The sequence below is a fragment of the Gracilinanus agilis genome, chromosome 2, assembly GCF_016433145.1.
Source record: "Gracilinanus agilis isolate LMUSP501 chromosome 2, AgileGrace, whole genome shotgun sequence".
NCBI lineage: Eukaryota > Metazoa > Chordata > Mammalia > Didelphimorphia > Didelphidae > Gracilinanus > Gracilinanus agilis.
This window is the reverse complement of record NC_058131.1, coordinates 193763400-193784105: the sequence shown is the minus strand read 5'-3', so window position 1 is coordinate 193784105 and position 20706 is coordinate 193763400. Positions and strand designations below refer to the sequence as shown.

The 20706-nt window shown below is 34.9% G+C and overlaps 1 protein-coding gene across 1 annotated transcript in view; it reads left to right on the top strand.

The window, feature by feature from the left end:
* DLGAP2 (DLG associated protein 2) overlaps window positions 1–20706 on the top strand; it is a 248892-nt gene that overhangs the window by 73579 nt on the left and 154607 nt on the right. Inside the window, exon 3 of the mRNA XM_044660924.1 lies at window positions 13954–14165. Coding sequence (XP_044516859.1) covers window positions 13954–14165 — 212 coding nt within the window. The remainder of the gene's footprint in view (window positions 1–13953; window positions 14166–20706) is intronic.

Sequence of the window (20706 nt, the reverse complement as noted above, 5' to 3'; positions counted from 1 at the left end):
CAAATTGGGGGGAAAAACTTTATAACAAAAACCTCTGACAAAGATCTAATTACACAGGTTTATAAGGAACTAAATCAATTGTACACAAAAAAACAAACCATTCCCCAATTGATAAATGGGCAAGGGACATGAATAGGCAATTGTTAGATAAAGAAATCAAAGCTGTCAATAAGCACATAAAAAAGTGCTCTAAATCTCTAATAATTAAAGAAATGCAAATCAAAACAACTCTGAGGTATCACCTCACACCTAGCAGATTGGCTACAATGACAGCAGGGGAGAGTAATGAATGTTAGAAAGGATGTGGCAAAATTGGGACATTAAGGCATTGCTGGTGGAGTTGTAAATTGATCCAACCATTCTGGATGGCAATTGGGAACTATGCCCAAAGGGCACTAAAAGACTTGTCTGCCCTTTGATCCAGCCATACCACTGCTGGGTTTGTAATCCAAAGAGAACATAGGAAAAAAGACTTGTACAAAAATATTTATAGCTGTGCTTTTCATGGTGGCAGAAAACTGGAAAATGAGGGTATGCCCTTCAATTGGGGAATGGCTGAACAAATTGTGGTATCTGTTGGTGATGGAATACTATTGTGCTCAAAAGCATAACAAATTGGAGGAATTCCAAGTGAACTGGAATGACCTCCAGGAACTGATGTAGAGTGAAAGGAGCAGGACCAAGAGAACATTATACACAGAAACATATACACTGTGGTGCAATCCAACCCTCTCATTTAAAATGGGAAACTGGATTAGAAAAAGAAGTAGTTTGTCCAAGAAAATATATATAAGAACAAAGCTGAGAATCCATCACTTCTGACTTCCAACCTACTCTTTCCATTTAATCAATCAACCAACTTTATTTAGTGCTTACTACATACTTGCACTGTGCTAAGTAATGAGATAGAAAGAAAAATTATAAGTCTCTACTCTGAAGATGCTTACCATCTGGGGATTGCTCTGCTTCTGCTTTGGTCCATTCATTCATGTAGCCACTCAACATGCCTAGAATGAATTCTATTCTCATCTCTGCCTGTTGTAAGAATGAATGAAAAAATGTTTGTGAAGCATTTACTATATTCAAAGCACTATGCTAAGTGCTAGGTGTTCCATTAGAAAAGCAATATAGTTCCTCTTCTCAGTGGACTCAATTTCCAATAGGTAGCTAACATACATAAGAGTTTTTTATCCATAAGTCAGATGGAAAGGTCTTATGGCCTTAGAGTGAAGTAGAAAAACAGATGTTAATGTCTCTTTCATTAATGTCATTCTTCTAATAAAGTAATATCTGTTTCTAATGCTGAACCATTTGATAGTGTCAAGGACTTTGTTTTCTGAGTCTTCTGTAGCTATTAAATTTTTTTTCATTCAAGTATCTCCTCAAATATCAGAACCTTCTTGAAGTTCCTTCACTCTATCCCAACTCCATTAAATTTTCCTAGAGCACTTTGTCTAGAACTATATTTTGCCCCATTACCTGAATTTATAATTGAGAACATACATTATATTCTTTCTTGTTCTATGCCTATACCAGACTTCTAGGTCCTTGAAATCAAGGATTATCTTTTATTTTTAAAAATTATCTTTTAATCTCAGGTCAAATCATAACATATTGCATATAATAATTATTTAATTAATATTTATTGAGTTGTACTGAATCAACTTGATAAAAATGCAAACACCAAATGAACTCAGGATACTTAGAATTCAGCAAATATTTATTCAACGATTACTATGTGCAAGTTACAGAAATAGATTCTTCTGCATACAAAAGAGAAACAGTATCTGCCTTCCTCCTCTAGTAAGAATGAGAGGAGACATGTATATAAATGATTGTAATAGCAAAGCAGGTAAAAACATAGCAAGACAAGTACCAAGTGTTCTGGAAATTCTTAGGAAAGAAAGATCCTTTCTAACTGAGAAAAAAGGAGGCTTTAAAAGGATATGTCATTGAAAGGAACCTTTTAAAGGCTAGAAGGAATTTAGGCAGGTGAAGATGAGGGGAAAGGTCATTACAAGAAGAGATTAGACATGGGCTAAGGCAGAGGAAGAAGAGTGCAGAGGTTACTTAGAATAGCATATAACCCAATTTTGCTCGATATATAGAGAAGTCAAAGGATGTAAAACTAGAAAGATCATAATATTGTTGAATTTAGAGAGAGGACCATAAAAATCATTTTGTCTAACCCTTTTATTTTCCTAGATCCAGGACTAAATAGTTGGAAGTTTTCTAACGTCAATTAACTAGTAAGAGTAACAGAACTAATATTGGACCTTCGGTCCAATAGCTAAATGAAGCATTGTTTCCTGTTCTTTGAACTGATAAAGGCTAATAATTGAGCTTGGACTTGTTTTCAGTCATGGGAAGCAACTAAAGAGTATCAAGCAAGATATTTTTATGCACAGAACAATATTTGAGGTAGACTATTCTGGAGGAAATACTTTTGGATCAGAGACTCAGAATCTTAAGATTGGAAGGGACTCCAGCAACACCTAGTCCAATCCAGAACTGAATAATAATTCTCCCTAAAACACATCCAGCAAGTGGCCATATAAATTGGAAGATATTTTATCTTTTGTGAATATCTTTTGAGTCAAACCATTCCATTTGAGAACTCTCATTCTTAGGAAGATTTTCTTTGTAACAAACTTACATTTGCCATTTTGTGACTTCCACACATTGCTCTTAATTCTTCCCTATAGCTCTAAACAGAACAAATTGAATCCCTTTTCTGAGGAATAGCCCTTCAAATGATGGATTGGAGGACAAAAAGATTAGAGTCAAAGAAACCAGTCAGACAATTAAAGTGAGCCACAGGAAAGATAATGAATGTCTAAACTAGAATATAGGTTGCCTTGGAGGCAGACAGACCACTAAGGAGAAAATAAATAGACAAAATTATATGTAGACTCAAGCTCTCTGATGCCTTATTGTGGTGTCAAGGAATGACCTTGGGCTCTCAGATTCTAGGCCAGCAGCACACAAACTCTAATAGATCCTATCCTGTTAGAAATTCTTGAAGTTCAGCTATCTGTGGACTGTGTGCCTGTTAGCCAATTAACAGTCTAAGTAGATTTGGGGTGGCTCATCACCAGAAGACTGAGTATCAGGAAATGAAGGAGGTTTTGTTTGTTTTGTTTTTGTGACTATAGCCAAAAAACTAATGACTACTCAAGCATAATAGAGGATTTTTGACCTGCATTAATGGTGAAGGGAATTGCCCACACTGATTAAATCAGTTATCATTGGCAATTCAAAACAACTGAAATATGTACAGACCAAAGGTTATGTACATTGGTGTAGGACCATTTGGTGGAAAGCAATGAGAGGTTCCTATTTGAATTGAGAAATTTTGAAAGTTAATATAGAAGCAAAGCAAGCCTTGAAAAGATAGAAGTCATCTTTTTGGTGTTATTGAGGAAGGAAGGAAGGAAGGAAGGAAGGAAGATGGAAAAGTGGGAAGGAGGGAAGGAGAAAGGGAGGGAGGAAAGGGAAGGGAAGAGAAGGGAAGAGAAGGGAAGGGAAAGAGAGAGTACTGTTCTCCTTTTCCCCACCACCAAGATTATAGGATTTTGAAGTTTTGTAATTAGCTAACTTTTTTAGACTAAAGCCAAACAAAACATTTTTAAAATTAAAATTCCTACAGGAGGCACATCCTCCACATAGCTGCCAAATTAATATTACTAATATACAGTTCAACCATTTCACTTCAATGTATCAGAAACTTCAGTGGCTCCCAAGTACTTCTGTGATTAAATACAGACTCTCCCATTTGCCATTTAAAAACTTTCACAGCCTGGCTCCACTCTCTCCTTCCAAGGTAATTATGCAACTCCACATCATATCATTTATGTTCCAGGAAAACTAGCCTATTTGTTGTTCCTCACAATTGCATCATATCTCCTATATCAATGCATCCATACCGGCTACCCATCATACCTAGAATGTATTCCCTCTTCCCTTCTACCTTATGAAACCCTACTTTTCTTCAAACCTCTCCTTAAGTGCAATCGCCTACGAAAACCCTTTCCTATTTCTCCAAATTGTTAGTATTGATATCCCTCTACTGAATTTTTTTAATTCACTTAATATATATTTTGTATTGACTTATCTGTGTACATATTGTTTCCTCCCAGGAGAATATAAGCTCCTTTGGGACAGAGATGGCTCTATTTTTTGTAGTTGTATTCTTGACCTAACATAATGTCTGGCACATGTTTAATAAATGCATATCGAGTTGAATTATATTCATATAGTTCATTTTGGAGAAATTAAAATGGTTTTTGACATAAAGGAGGAAAGAACAAGATGTCTCTGGCTGCCTCAAAAATGCAGGAAGGGATTTAAAATGAAGGAACAGACGAAGAGATAAAAGTAGGGAAACTTGGTTCGAAGTATTATTATTAAAATCCTCAAAATGGAAGTCTTAAAGATCATCTATTCTAACTTCTTATTTTCATGCCAGTCAAATGTAAAACCCTTGAGAGTAGGGACTTTTCATTTTTGCCATCAGATGCATGACACCTAGAACAATACCTGAATATGATGGTGTTAGTTCAGTCATTTCCAGTTGTGTTCACCTCTTCATGACCCAATTTAAGGTTTTCTTGACAAAGAGAATAGGATGGTTTGCTCTTTTCTTCTCTATCTCATTTTACATATGAGGAAATTCAGAGTTAAGTGATTTGCTTAGGGTCACATAGCTAGTTAATGCCTAAGGCCAGATTTAAATTCAGAAATATGTTTCTTCCTGACTCTAGGCCTGGTGCTCTATTTACTGTGCAACCTACCTGCCTTTCTGACATATGATAGCCACTTAAACTGTTTATTTGAATCATAAATGTAGAAATTGGAGCCCAGAGAGACACATAAGTTACCTGAAGTCCCACAAGTAATAAGTATCAGAGGCAGGATTCAAACTCAGGTCTTTTGGATCTAAATTTAATACTCTTTCCACTATATTAGAGTTTCTTTGTTTTTCCATTTGAAAAATCATGGTAAAAAGCCAGTAGGTCATTATTTATAAAATAGTTAGTATTGAGATTCCTTCCAAGAACTACCAGAGTCCTTTCTAGTTCTTTGGTGAGCTGTATTAATGCTTAATTTTTTTTTTTTACTGTTCCCTTTTATTTTTACAGAATGTTCATTTCCAATTACATCCACTTCAATATCACAACTCACTAAGTTTTCTCTTGCTAAAAAAAAAAATTAATGATAATGAGGGGGGAAAATACTCTTAAGCAAAACCGACCAACACATCTATTGAATCTAACAGTGTATTCAGTATTCTATACCAACAATTCTCCACCTCAGCAATGAAGGAAGGAAAGTATGTTGACTTTCTATCACCCAAAATTGTTGACTAATTCCATGGTATCTTTTAAATATTTTCCTGAGATAGATGATTGAAGTCATTAAATATGTCCCAGAGAACAGCCTGAGTTCTAGATGAGAGATTTCTGAAAGCATAATCCATGGACATCTAGTGATTCTTGAGACCTTTTTCAGGCTGTCTTTGAGATCTGAATTATTTTTGCAATAATATTAAGATGTTATCTGATCATTAAACACTACTCCATTTTCCAACTATATATCTATGCAAGGTCAGATTTTCTTCATATCAGTGGTTCCCAAACTTTTTTGGCCTACCGCCCCCTTTCTAGAAAAAAAATATTACTTAGCCCCCCTGGAAATTATTTTTTTTTTAAATTTTAATAGCAATTAATAGGAAAGATAAATGCACCTGTGGCCATCACCACCCCCCTGGATTGCTGCAGCACCCACCAGGGTAGCGCCCACTTCAGGAATCACTGATAAAAATCAACTAAATTCATTTATTTTTAAATAATATATCCCAACAGATTGAATATAAAAGCAAATATAAGAATCCAGTTCTCTTCTATTAAACTAGACATGAGATTTGCAAATATATATATGTACTCAAAACAATGTCACTTCTTTCACTAATTTTTTAGTCTTAGAAAATATATTTATTTTTCATAAAATATATTATTCATGTTAATATGTTATTAGGTATGCTAATTGGCTATTAACTAATTAACAAGGATGCGTTCTAAATGTGTTAGTTTTCATTTCTGCCATAATAAATGTTTATAGACAAAAATCACATTAAACAAAAGTTCTTTAAGGTCTTCAGTCATTTTTAAGAATGTAAAGGGGTCCAGAGACCAAAAAATTTGGAACCCCTCTCTTATATCACCTATTTTAGCACAGTATGCATGATGCTGAGTAAAGCCCTCAGATCAGGAACCTTCAAGATGCCTAACTGCCTACAGGGGGCTTGGCCTCAAACATTTATTAGAAAAACACATTGTTCTCAGATAAGCTTTGGGGAAAAGAAGAGTTCTGTTTCAAACAAAATTTCATTCCTGATTTGTTCTTCCTTTCCCAGTTATAAAGTCTTATTTTGTTTTTCTCTCTTATTATTTGGTTTTGGATTTTGGTTTGGGGTTTGAAACAGGTTCCCTGAGGGGATGTAGGTTTAGATCAGTGATAGCAAACCTTTTAGAGACTGAGTACTCAAATTGCACCCTCACACCACATTTAAGCTACCCCCTCACCCCAGATTGGGGAGGGAGGAAATACTCTCATTGGGTTGCTGGGTAGAAAGGAAGGTGATTTGAGAAAGAAATGTCCTCAGGGGAGCTGGAGAGGGGGAAAGGAGCAGCCCCCTTTGGCACACGTGCCATAGGTTCACTAACATGGATTTAAGCAATCAGTAGAACTTTTTCTCTTAGTGAATTTATAGTAAAAGGACTTTTCATTGAAAGCCATATCCATTCCTCACTATCTATGTGACTTTCAGAAAGTGAATTTTCTTTGCATCCCATTTTCCTAATTTCTAGAATGTGAGAGTTGGAACTGATCATTTCCAACATTTCTTCCAGTTCTAGCATGAACCTATAACTTTGTCACATACCAGAACATGGACTAATATGCACCTCAGGGAGAAAAAAGCCTTTTTAGAAATAACAAATATCAGCACTCATCATTATATGCATGTAGATAATTAGGGTAATTATTCACAATTAGCAGCTGCAAAAGCCTGCAGATGGGAATTTCAGGGTCTGGTAACTATTGTAAAATGCTTTATTTATTTGCTTATTTGTAAGCTGTATAGTCACTTACCTGTTTTAGAATACAGACTTTGATACTCTGCACAATCTGTGACACATTGTCAGTAATGCTGTATCATTACAGAGAAAGAGTTGTTTACTGAGGTACTCCAAAATATGATACAATAATAATTTACATTTATATAGTACTTCACAGTTTACAAAGAGCTTTCCCCATAGATGAGAATACTGAAGCCTATAGAACTGTTCAGTGATTTGTGCAGCCTAGCTCAAATTCTAATAAGTAAGACAAGATACAGAGGTCTATGTGGCAGATAGGTGGCTCAGTGCATAAAACCCTGAACCCAGAATCAAGAAGACCCGAGTTCAAGTGGATCCTTAAACATTTATAAGCTATGTATCCCTGGACAAGTTATTTAACCTCTATCGACCTTAATTTTCTCATCTGAAAAATGGGGCTAATAAGAGCATTCACCTCCCAAGGTTGTTGTGGGAATAAAATTAGAGATTTATAAAGTGTTTTGCAAATCCTAAATATCATGATGTTGAATGTGTCAGGATTTTCCTCTTTTCCGTCTTCATCTGGATAAGCCATTATACCCATAAGAGAAATGAATTTAAAGTTAGAGGACTTGAGTTCAAATCTCAGAGTTGATGTGACTTTAAGCAAGTCACTTCCCTGGGCTTCATTTTCTTCCTCTGTAAAATGAGATACATGGATCAGATAATCCTTAGGTCTCTTCCAACCCTACCAGTCAATCAATCAACAAACATTTGATAAGAACCAATTATATGCTAGGCTGTGTGCTTAGAGTTATAAATAACAAGTCATGTCCCTGGAAAAGTTCACATTCATCTCTAAATTCCATGTTGCATTGCTGTACATTCTTTAAAATCCAACTTAAATGCTGTTTCCTCAACAAAGTCTTTCCCACTTTTCCTAGTAGCAATTATTAACTCACAAAGATGCTGACTCAGAAAGTTTGATTTATATCTCCTTAACACTATTTAGGCAGCCAGGTTGTGTGGTGGAAAGAGCCCTGCTCCTGAAGTCAAGAAGACTCATCTTCCTGAGTTCAAATCTGGTCTTAGACTTGGAAGTAGCTTCTTTATCTACTTAGAAGTAGCTTCACCCTGTTTGCCTCAATTTCCTCATCTCTAAAATGAGTTGGAGAACGAAATGGTAAACTATTCCAGTATCTCTGCCAAGAAAACTCAAAATGGGGTCAAGAAGAGTCAGATGCAACTGAACAACACTAATTTAATCATGTAAATTGCTTACATTAATATTGTAATTAACTGCATTTGCATTTTATTTTCTTAGTAAGATTATGGAAGACCTAGTAAGACTATGGAAGGGAAGGATTATGTTTCATCTAACTTGTATTACTCAGGGTACCTATCACAGTCCTTTACACACAGTAGAAAATTCCTACCTGTTTGCTAAAATGAGTAAGTCCACAAAATATCCCTTAAGAAAATCTTTCCATCCAGTCATAGAAATTAAAGAACTTCTGAGTTAGAAAATATCTAAAAAGTCAGTGAGTTCCAGCTTTCCCTAGACTAAAATCTAATATAAATCATCAGACATATTGTTTGAAATCTGTAGAAGTGGTTCAACAATTTCATCCTGTCACTCCTTTCAGTATTACCGAAAATAACTAAAATACCTAAAATTATGCCTTATTACCAGGGAATTCTTTTTTAAGGGAAAATAAGATCAGTTATTTAGATTTTTACAGCTGTTGTATATGGAAAACAACATCTAGACACCCCCTTTTTAATAAGCCTTCATATATTTGTAGATATCTCAAGGGTGCTCCTTATTTTTATGCAACTTGGGGTGTAACCTCTTTAACCTACCAATAATAAACACTTATTAGATTCAACTCCTTTTCCAGTGGATTTATGACTCACATGTATTCCCACTCTGAATTCTTCATATTCCTTTTCAATTGTGGACACTCTAATAGAATGTTGTTAAGGTCCAGATCCATACAGAACATTATTTGATAATTTCTTGAAGATAAAAAATAAACATTTTTTTACTGTATTTCATTGTACAGACACATTCCAGGGAGGAAATACCATTTACCAAGGCAGGTCAGTTCCTTATCTATAACTCTTGGTCTTAGAATCTTTCCTGGGGCACTGAGAATTTAAATGATGTGTTTAGGGTCACATAACTCCTTTGTATCAGAGACAAGCCCTCAATTGACTAAAGGACATCGTCTCTTGACAAACAAACTACAGTACAATTTTTATGTATATGATCCTATGGGAGGCTCACCTTTGGTGGCTTTTTGAGGGGCTTTATGGTAGATGGAGATGAGCAAGGAGAGGGTATGCTTTTATTCTTCAATTATAATTCTCATTCATATACTCTGACCTTTGATATTAATGGGTTTTCTCCTTGATATAATTCTAAATAATAATTCTTTTTGTATTATGTCTTCCTTCAAAGATCATCATTATTATATAAATTAAACAGAGAATGTTAGAGTTGAAAGGAACTTTAGATTTTATCTGATTTAACACCATCCTTTTATAAGAAAGCCAATAATAATGGCACTTTATATTTGTAGAGTGCCCTACAGTGTTTGGAATGCTTTTATATGTATTAATCTCATTTGATCCTTCTAATATCTCTATAATATGATAATAGTAGTTGACCTAAATAGATTATTTTATGGCTTAAGAAAGGCTTTTTATATATTATCTCCTTTTAAAAATAATAATAATAGTCATACAGCCAGACAACAAGCATTTTGGCTGCCTACCGTGTGCCAGGGACTCTACTAAGTGCTAGGGATATTTTTAAAAGGTCAAAAAATGGTTTCTGCTCTCAAAAAGCTCACAGTACAATGGGGGATTCAAAAGAAAATAGATAGGGGAAAAATGAGATAATCATTAGATGAAAGGCACTTAGCTTTAAGGAAGATTAGGAAAAATTTCTTTAAAAAAAACTCTTACTTTATATCTTATTAATGACTCTAAAACAAAAGTCCAAGTGTTAGGCAACAGGGGATAAGTGACTTTCCCAGGATCCCAGAAATAAGAAGAGTCAGAAGCCAGACTTGAACCTAGGTCATTCTGTCTCCAGGCCTGGTTATCTACTGTGCTACCTAGTTGCCCCTGAAAAGAGTACCTTTCTATATTGTTTTATGGTTTACAAAGTGATTTTCTTAAGTTAAATTTTATTTGGAAGAAGACATAGTAGTCATTTAGTCCAAATATTCTCTCCCCCCCCAAAAAAAAAAATTCCTCCATACAATATATGTAGTAAATAGTCATTTCTGCCTTTATGTGAAAATCTCCAATGAAGGGGAAGTTACCACTTCCCACAGAGGCATATTTTACTTTGTCTTGACTCAAATTGTTGGAAAAGCTTTACTTTCTTAAAATCTAAATCTGTGTCTTTTACAACCTAACACAATGGCTTGCAACAAGTAAGTCCTCCAAAAAAAGTTATTGGTTGATTGATTGGTTGGATGTGACTTTCTATGGCTCTTAGTTCTCCTTTGTGAGGTCAAGGAGAGCAAGACTAGTCCTTCTTCCACATTATAGCTCTTCAGACACTTGAACACAGCTACAACCTTCTCATCCCCTAACCTGGCCCTCTCCTCTAGACTAAAATACTTACCTCCTTTAACCAATGATTATATGGCAGAAACTTAAAGTCTTTCACCAGATTTATCTCCCTCCTCTAAACTCTATCCATATTATCAGCATACCTTCTACAATACTGAACTTCATAACAATACTGTGAGACTATAATGAAGACTTTTCATTTATATGTTGCTTTATAGTTTATATTTGACTTTTAGATTTGTTAGAGCATTTGATCAATAGATAAAGGAAATTTGGAGTTTGTAAATAAGGACATAGAACACTTGTGGATCGTAGCAAAATCAAGTATATAACTATCCTGCATATAGCTGAGATAGCGTAGAGGAATAAATCATTGAAACTGCATAGGCAGAACTGTGAAGGAACATCAACATATATGTCAAGGCCTCCTACGATGAAAGGCATTGGGAAGGAAAGGTAAATCGTGAGCCAGACATTGAAATAATTGAGAAAGGAAAGAAAATATCCAGTGGGATGGGGGAGGAGGAGAGAATGGAAAGTGAATGGATAACAGATATAAGAATCTAGATTGGGTGAGCAGTTTGGATTGCATAAATTTTAAAAGGAGAAAAGTTTACTGAGTGATTGCAGTAGAAGAATCTGGAAGTAACAATGGGGAACAGAGAGTATTCTTTTTTTCCTATATTTACTAATGAATTGGGGTTACAAGTGAAAGGACAGTCATATCTGGAAAGTGTATAGTTAGAAATTCTTGTACCTTGGACTTCATCCCCCAGAAGTCCTTCAGTATTTCCCAGAATTCCTTTTAATCTCTCCACCATGTTGTATGGTCTTGTTATTGTTTGTAAATTCTGAAACTCCTCCCTTTCACTCTCTTCTTTATCCATCAGCTGGATTAGGTAGTTGTGTTTTTTTTTTACTTTAGTTATTATTAATAAAACTTTTAAAATATAATATTTAGTTATTGTATATTAATTTTAATCTTTACAAAAGGAGAGCCAGAGACTCAGTGTCATTGAGAGGAAGCCAAGGGGCAGCTGGGTAGCCTAGTGGATTGAAAGCCAGGCTGAGAGACAAGAGGTCTTAGGTTCAAATATGGCCTCAAGCACTTCTAAGCTGTGTGACCCTGGGCAAGACCCTAGCCCTTACCACTCTTCTGCCTTGGAACCAATACATAGTATTGATTCTAAGGCAGGCATTAAGACTTTAAAAAAAAAGAGAAATCTAGGTCACACTAAGTGTCAAGTAAAGAAGGAGTCAAAAAGAAATTGGTATAAAATGAAAGGAAAAAGTGTATAATTGTGTATCAGATGTTCTAGAGGGCACAGTGTAAGTGCAAGCAGATCTAGAATAGGACATTGAAAAGGCAGGATTTGGACGAAAATAAGGGAGTGATCACCCGAGGTCAAGAAAGAAAGTATGTTCGGCAGAAGCAGGGCTTCAAGATCACAATGATGGGGAGAGTAAGAGTGGTGGAAATATGTTCATTACTGGGCAAATGGATGTAGGCAAATTAAAAAAGAAGTTGCCTAATAAAAGAAAGTGAACTTTTAGATTTTGATCCTACTTTCAGCTAGACAATCTGAAGGGGACCTATGTACTTAAAAGTACCTTGAATTCCTGCTTCTGATAGGCATGAGCAGGAACTAGTGTGTTTCTGGTTGAGATTACTCTGTTCAGGATCCAATTAGGGACAAGTTTGGCATTTTTGTGCACCATGGGATTTTAATATACTCAGAATACACGTAACTATGGAAAAATATTCTTTATTAATTGATTTTTTAAAAAGAAATTAAAGTTGCCCCTACCATAAAAAAGATACCCAGAACAACCTATACATAGTAACCATTTTCCATATTTTATAGATAATGAAATTAAGGTTACTTGATGTGCCCAAGGTCACATAACTACAAAGTTCCCGAGTTTGGATTTAACCTAGTTCTCATGGATTCTAACACTAGTTCTCCAGAAGATGAATAAAATCAATAAATGTACTAAGAAATGCATATGATCAGAGAAATATACTACCTGAAAACATCCAAAACATGGACTTCTATATTTCTCCCAAGAGACAAGAATTTGAAACGGCCATTCCCAGAGATATCTGGGGGTTTTTTCCCCTATATTTGCAATACAAGGTAATACATTTTTACCACATGACTTAAAATGATTAATTGGGACTGATGTGTAAAAAATCCAACAAATGGCTATTCTTGGCTTCCCACAATAAAGTCACACCATTTGCTTGATGGTTTCAACTTTAGAAAATGTGATTTTGACCATATAGTCAACTTTACCAATGGCTTCCAGAAGGTTCCTCAAAGTTAATGAACCGACTGAAGATGAAATACAAGCCCAGATCTTCAAGCACAGCTTTGGGAAAAAAAAAAAAAACAACAACAACTTTGGGCTATAGGAAAAGCAATCAAGTAAGCAAGCATACAAATACAGCAATCCTCTTGTTAAGCCCATTCCCATTTTTTAGCATGCTTGTTCTAATATAAGTCAAAATGTGGAATTTTTCATTGTTCAGAGAAATGGAAAAATATTAATATACTTTATTATCATAATTAAGTTAGTGCTCAGAGTTGAAGAATGTCAAGCAAACATTCAATGAGGTCAGGGAGTGGGATCTTAGTTTGACAACATATTGTACACACACACACACACACACACACACACACACAATACCAATTTAAGTACAGTACACTTCTATACAAAAGAGCAAGTAAAAGTCATCCTATAAGTAAATGCCTGTAATGTCTAAGGAATGATACTAGGCACGGAATAAAAAGAGAAGCAAAAAATAATCCCTGGCCTCAAAGAGTTCTACTTCTCCTTTCCTTTAAAGATTCAAATATAGTTGTTGTTGTTTTTTCAGAAAATTGATTTATACAGTTTTCCTCACTCCCTAGATGTATAATTTAACTACTTTGGTATACGATTCATTTTGGAGATAGCTGTTAATTCAGCACAAGTCCCAAACTCATGTTATCAGTTGGTTTTTCTTTATATACAGTAAACAACTCTCATTTTAACTTTATTCTGTTTTCAGTTTCCTTTCAGAATGAGAAGAGCAGAATGCTAAGATGAGCTCTTCTTTTATGTATTCAGTTTTAAATCATAAATGACCACACAATCCTATGTCTTCAAAAGATGGTAGAAATTCTTAAAAAAAAAAAAAAAAAAGACAGAAGGAAAGAAAGGGAAAAAACTCTCTATACAAGATTCATGTGTGTTGTATATTTGTGCTATGTCCCAGGTGCCTCAAGATGAATGGGGAGGGTACCCCACTGGCGGTAAAGATGAGGAGATACCCTGCAGAAGGATGAGGAGTGGGAGTTATATTAAAGCCATGGGAGATGAGGAGAGTGGAGAATCTGATTCTAGTCCCAAAACATCACCAAAAGTAGCAGTCCGAACGGAGGCATTGTTAAAGTCCATTGGACAGAGACCACTTGGAGATCATCAAACGTAAGACTTGCTAACTCTTCTTTCTTTTTCTAAAACAGTTCATAACTGATCTAGAACTCTTTTCTTATTAAATTTATTTGCCTTTCCCCAGTTGTCGCTTCTATAAAATGACTGAAATGAATATGTAATCTGCCATGTAAAACTTTCTTTTTGAAAATAAATGGTCATTTAGCTTTCTTGTTATAACCTCATTGACATGCAAATTTTTTTCTAAAAATATCTTAGTATAATCAATTCATATATTTTAATCATGAAAAAGTATTAAAAATTCAGTTCACCAGGAAGATTGATTTTTCTTTACTACAGAAGTTTTTTTTTTTTTAATTCTTTCAACAATACAAGTATATATGTCTAGGTATTCAGTGTTTTCTGATAAGAAAATGTACTTCTTTGCTATGGCTAATGTCTACTGCATTGGTTACAGTGTTGTACAGAAGTAGTGGAGACTTTATCTGAGAAGTTTTGTTGGGTATAAATGTACAAACTTGAACAATGCTTTGCCTGTATGTTTGTCATGATTGAATCATTCCATTTGTTCTTTTGCAGAATATTTTCTTGGGGAAAAAGTAAAGCATTAAAATGACTTAAAATGTCTAAGAACTAAAAAAGAAATTCATATAAAGAGAAAAAAATGGCTTCTCCCCTGTGGATACATGAAATCTAAAAAATGCAATAAAAAACAGTGCACCAAAAGTCGAAGGGAGACACTAAGTTTGGCTAAGCCATGATATTGCCCTCATGAGGTTTCTGATCTAGCAAAGGAAAAGACTCCTTAGTCGGAATACACTACAGTACATGATAATAGGGAACATTTATTTAGTATTAATATGAAACTTTAAGATTCCCAAAGCCCTTTACTTACATTTTGCCTCAGAATATCTCATATTAGTAAGGGGCAAGCAGAGTGATATGAAAAATCTGTGCGAATTTTACCAGATAATTGTGAAAAAAGCATTTGGAAATTTGGAAAATATATTAATAGAGTCTTAATTTCAATTCCTAAAGTGAAACAATTACAACTGATAGTCTATAAGGATATCATTCCTTCAAAACAGTCTGTATCGGTTTATGGGACATATTGTCAAAACACAATAGAAAAGTAGTCATCTCCATTAAAGCAAAGATAGAAGTTATGATTATCTTCAGAAAAAAATAATTCATTTTGATCTAAACAAATTTTTTTAATTTTTTTATTTTGAGAAAAATTTTCCATAGTTACATAATTCATGTTTTTACTTTACCCTTCACCCCCTCAAACCATTCCCCACCGTAGCTAACACGCATTTCCACTGGTTTTAAAATGTGTGATCAGTCAAGACTTATTGACATGTTATTGATAGTTACATTGGTGTGGTCTTTTTGGGTCTACATCCCTAATTATGTCCTCATCAACCCAAGTGTTCAAGCAGTTGTTTTTCTTCTGCATTTCCACTCCTGTAGTTCTTCCTCTGAATGTGGGTAGTGTTCTTTTCCATAAATCCCTCAGAATTGTCTTGGGTCATTGCCTTGCTGCTAGTACAGATGTCCATTACATTCGATTTTACCACAGTGTATCAGTCTCTGTGTACAATGTTCTTCTGGCTCTGCTCCTTTCGCTCTGCACCAATTCCTGGAGGTCTTTCCAGTTCACATGGAATTCCTCCAGTTTATTATTCCTTTGAGCACAATAGTATTCCATCACCAACATATACCACAATTCGTTCAGCCATTCCCCAATTGAAGGGCATACCCTTGCTTTCCAGTTTTTTGCCACCACAAAGAGTGCAGCTATAAATATTTTTGTGCAAGTCTGTTCATCTATGATCTCTTTGGGGTACAATCCCAGCAATGGTATGACTGGTCAAAGGGCAGCATTCTTTTATCACCCTTTGGGCATAGTTCAAAATTGGCATCCAGAATGGTTGGATCAGTTCATAACTCTATCAGCAATGCATTAATGTCCCAATTTTGCCACATCTCCTCCAACATTCATTACTCTCCCCTGCTATCATTTTAGCCAATCTGCTAGGTGTGAGGTGGTACCTCAGACTTGTTTTGATTTGCATTTATCTAATTATTAGAGATTTAGATCACTTTCTCATGTGCTTATTGATACTTTTGATTTCTTTATCTGAAAATTGCCTATTCATGTCCCTTGACCATTTATCAATTGGGGAATGGCTTGATTTTTTTATGCAATTGATTTAGCTCCTTGTATATTTGAGTAATTAGACCTCTGTCAGAATTTTCTGTTATAAAGATTTTTCCCAAGTTTGTTGTTTCCCTTCTGAATTTGGTTGCATTGTTCTTGTTTGTACAAAAACTTTTTAATTTAATATAATCAATATTATTTATTTTACATTTTGTAATTTTTTTCTAACTCTTGCTTGGTTTTAAAATCTTTCCTTTCCCAGAGATCTGACAAGTATACTATTCTGTGTTCACCTAATTTACTTATAGTTTCCTTCATTATATTCAAGTCTTTCACCCATTCTGGATTTATCTTGGTGTGGGTTGTGAGATGTTGATCTAAACCTAATCTCTCCCATATTTTTTCCAATTTTCCCAGCAGTTTTTGTCAAATAGTGGATTTTTGTCTCAAAAGTTGGGCTCTTTGTGTTTATCATGCACTGTTTTGCTGACGTCACCTACCCCAAGTCTATTCCACTGATCCTCCCTCCTATCTCTTAGCCAGAACCATATTGTTTTGATGACTGCTGCTTTATAATATATCTTAATATCTGGTACTGCTAAGCCACCATTCTTCACTTTTTTTTCATTATTTCCCTTGATATTCTTGATCTTTTGTTCTTCCAAATAAACTTTGTTATATTTTTTCCTAATGCAGTAAAAAAGGTTTTTGGTAGTTTGATAGGTATGGCACTAAATAAGTAAATTAATTTGGGTAGAATGGTCATTTTTATTATGTTAGCTCATCCTACCCATGAGTATTCAATGTTTTTCCAATTGTTTAGATCTAGTTTTAATTGTTTGGAAAGTGTTTTGTAGTTATGTTCTTATAATTCCTGTGTTTGTTTTGGTAGATAGATTCCTAAGAATTTTATATTGTCTAGGGTGATTTTAAATGGTGTTTCTCTTTCTACCTCTTGCTGTTGTGATGTGTTGGAAATATATAGAAATGCTGATGATTTATATGCATTTATTTTGTATCCTGCAACATTGCTAAAGTTGTTGATTATTTCTACTAGCTTTTTAGTTGATTCTCTAGGATTTTTAAGTAGACCATCATATCATCTGAAAAGAATGATACTTTAGTCTCCTCATTGCCTATTTTAATACCTTCAATTTCTTTTTCTTCTCTTATTGCTACTGCTAGTGTTTCTAGTACAATGTTAAATAATAGAGGTGATAATGGGCATCCTTGTTTCACACCTGATCTTATTGGGAAGGCTTCTAATTTATCCCTATTGCATATGATGCTTTTTGATGGTTTTAGATATATACTATTTATTATTTTTAGGAAAGGTCCTTCTATTCCTATACTTTCTAGTGTCTTTAATAGCAATGGATGTTGTATTTTGTCAAAGGCTTTTTCAGCATCTATTGAGATAATCATGTGGTTTTCGTTGGTTTGCTTGTTGATATGGTCAATTATGTGGATAGTTTTCCTAATGTTGAACCATCCTTGCATTCCTGGTATAAATCCCACCTGATCATGATGAATAACCCTCTTGATCACTTGCTAGAGTTTTTTTTACTAGTATTCTATTTAAGATTTTTGCATCTATGTTCATTAAGGAGATTGGTCTGCAATTTTCTTTCTCTGTTTTTGATCTACCTGGCTTTGGAATCAGTACCATATTTGTGTCATAAAAGGAGTTTGGTAAGACTCCCTCTTTGCTTATTATATCAAATAATTTGTATAGTATTGGGATTAATTGTTCTTTGAAGGTTTGATAGAATTCACTTGTGAATCCATCAGGCCCTGGTGATTTTTTCTTAGGGAGTACTTTGATGGCTTTCTCAATTTCTTTATCTGATTTGGGATTATTTTTAGGTATTCTATTTCTTCTGCTGTTAATCTAGGCAATTTATATTTTCGCAAATATTCATCCATACCACCTAGATCACTAAATTTATTGCCATATAATTGGGCAAAATAGTTTTTAATGATTGCCTTAATTTCCTCTTCATTAGAGGTGAGGTCTCCCTTTTCATCTTTGATACTCTTAATTTGGTTTTCTTCTTTCCTTTTTTTAAATTAGATTAACCAGTACTTTGTCTATTTTATCTGTTTTTTCAAAACACCAGCTTCTAGTCTTATTTATTAATTCAATAGTTCTTTTACTTTTGATTTTATTAATTTCTCCTTTGACTTTTAGTATTTTTAATTTAGTTTTCATCTGAGGATCTTTAATTTGTTCTAGTTTTTTAAGTTGCATGCCCAATTCATTATCCTCTGCCCTCCCTAATTTGTTAATATATGCACTCAGTGATATAAATTTTCCCCTTAGAACTGCTTTGGCTGCATCCCATAGGATTGGGGTAAGATGTCTCATCATTTTCATTGTCTTCAATAAAATTATTAATTGTTTCTGTGATTTGTTCTTTCACTAAATTATTATGGGAGAATCATGTTATTTAATTTCCAAATAGTTTTTGGTTTGGCTCTCCATGTATTTTTACAAATAACTATTTTTATTGCATTATGATCTGAGAAAGTTATGTTTATTATTTCAGCTTTTTTGCATTTGTTTGCCATGTTTCTGTGCCCTATTACATAGTCTATCTTTGTGAATGTTCCATGTGCTGCTGAAAAAAAGGTGTATTCCTTTTTGTCTCTATTTTTATATATCTATTAACTCTAATTTTTCTAGGGTTTCATTCACCTCTCTTTCCTCTTTCTTATTTATTTTTTGGTTTGATTTATCTAGTTCTGATAGGGGAAGGTTGAGATCCCCCACTAGTATGGTTTTGCTATTTCCTCCTTGAGCTTCATTAGCTTCTCCTTTAGAAATTTGGAAGCTTTACCGTTTGGTGCATGCATATTGAATACTGATATTTCTTCATTGTTTATATTGCCTTTTATTAGGATATAGTTATCTTCCCTATCTCTTTTAACCTTATCTATTTTTACTTTGGCTCTGTCAGAGATCATGATAGCAACCCCTGCCTTCTTTTTCTCATTTGAAGTCCAAAAGATTTTGCTCCATCCTCTCATTTTCACTCTATGTCTGTCTGTCTGTCTCATGTGTGTTTCTTGTAGACAACATATGGTTGGGTTTTGGTTTCCAATCCACTCTGCTATTTGCTTCCGTTTTATGGGTGAGTTCATACCATTCACATTCAGAGTTATAATTATCAAATGTGCATTCCCATACATTTTGATTCTCTCTCCTAGTCCTGTCCTTTCTTCTTTCACTTTTTCCTTCTAAACCAGTGTTTTGTTTTTAATCAGTTCCCCTAATCCCCTCCCTTGTTGTACTTCCCTTTCTCCCCTCTCCCTTCCTATCCCCCTCTTATTCTTCTTTAGGATCTTTTAAAGCTACTCCCCTCCCCACCCTCTCCCTTCCTAATGTTACTTCCCTCTCCACCAGTCCTTTTGTTACCCTTCTACTTCTCTAGAGGGCAAGAATCAATTCTCTGTTTGGGGTGACAAGAAGGAGCGTTTTCACTGAACTGAGCTCTCCAGCAGTGGGATACCTCTGCACTGTCTGCTGTGTTTGATCTGGTTTTCTTTCCTCTTGAAGCCCTGCATTCTCTATCTCGGTATGAGGAAACCCAGCTGTCTTCGGTCTGGGGTTTAGCTCTCTGTAAGCCACCATCTGGGCATTTTTGCTGTGTTTCTCTGGTTTTCTCCTCCAGTCACCTCTCCAGTGCCTGGGTTTGACTCCCTAAGTCCAGTGCCAGCAAGGCCCTCTCTCCTGACCAGTATGCCCACTGACCCTGAGATTTCCTGGGCTTCTGGAGACTCTGCACAGCACGTGGGGGAGGCATGCTGGAATCCTGGGATTCCCCTTCTAAGCCCTTAGACCCAACAGTTCAAGAATTGAAGCCTTTTTCTTGGTGTACCTCTTTAGTTATGCTTCAGTAGGGTTCCCCCTGCTCTTTCCCATTATTAGATTTGGTCCTCTTTCTTCTCGAAGTGCATTGTTTTTTATCTCGGTGTATAAGGGCGAGGAGATTTTAAGATTTGCTCCTTCTACACTGCCATCTTCCTGGAAGTCTCTCCAATTCTAAACAAATTTTTGACAAATATAAATTTACAAAATGCTAAAAGACAATTTCTTTTATTTATCTTCATGAAATCTTGGTGATTTATGGAAAGAAAGCCATGTTTAAAAGAGAAATTAGTCAAGCAATATTAATAAGGATTTCTTCTCATTGGCAACCTTGAGGAATTAATATTGTGTGATCATAATCTTCCTTATCATACAACAATGGTGGTTCTGTGCCCTTAAACACAATGACAAGTGCTTTATAAAAGAAAGGACAGTGAGATTCCATTTTATCAATAGAGGTAAGGAGGATATTTCCCATAAACTTTTAGAAGACTATTGGTTTATTTATTGTGGAATTGGAAATGGAACTCCACTTCCAA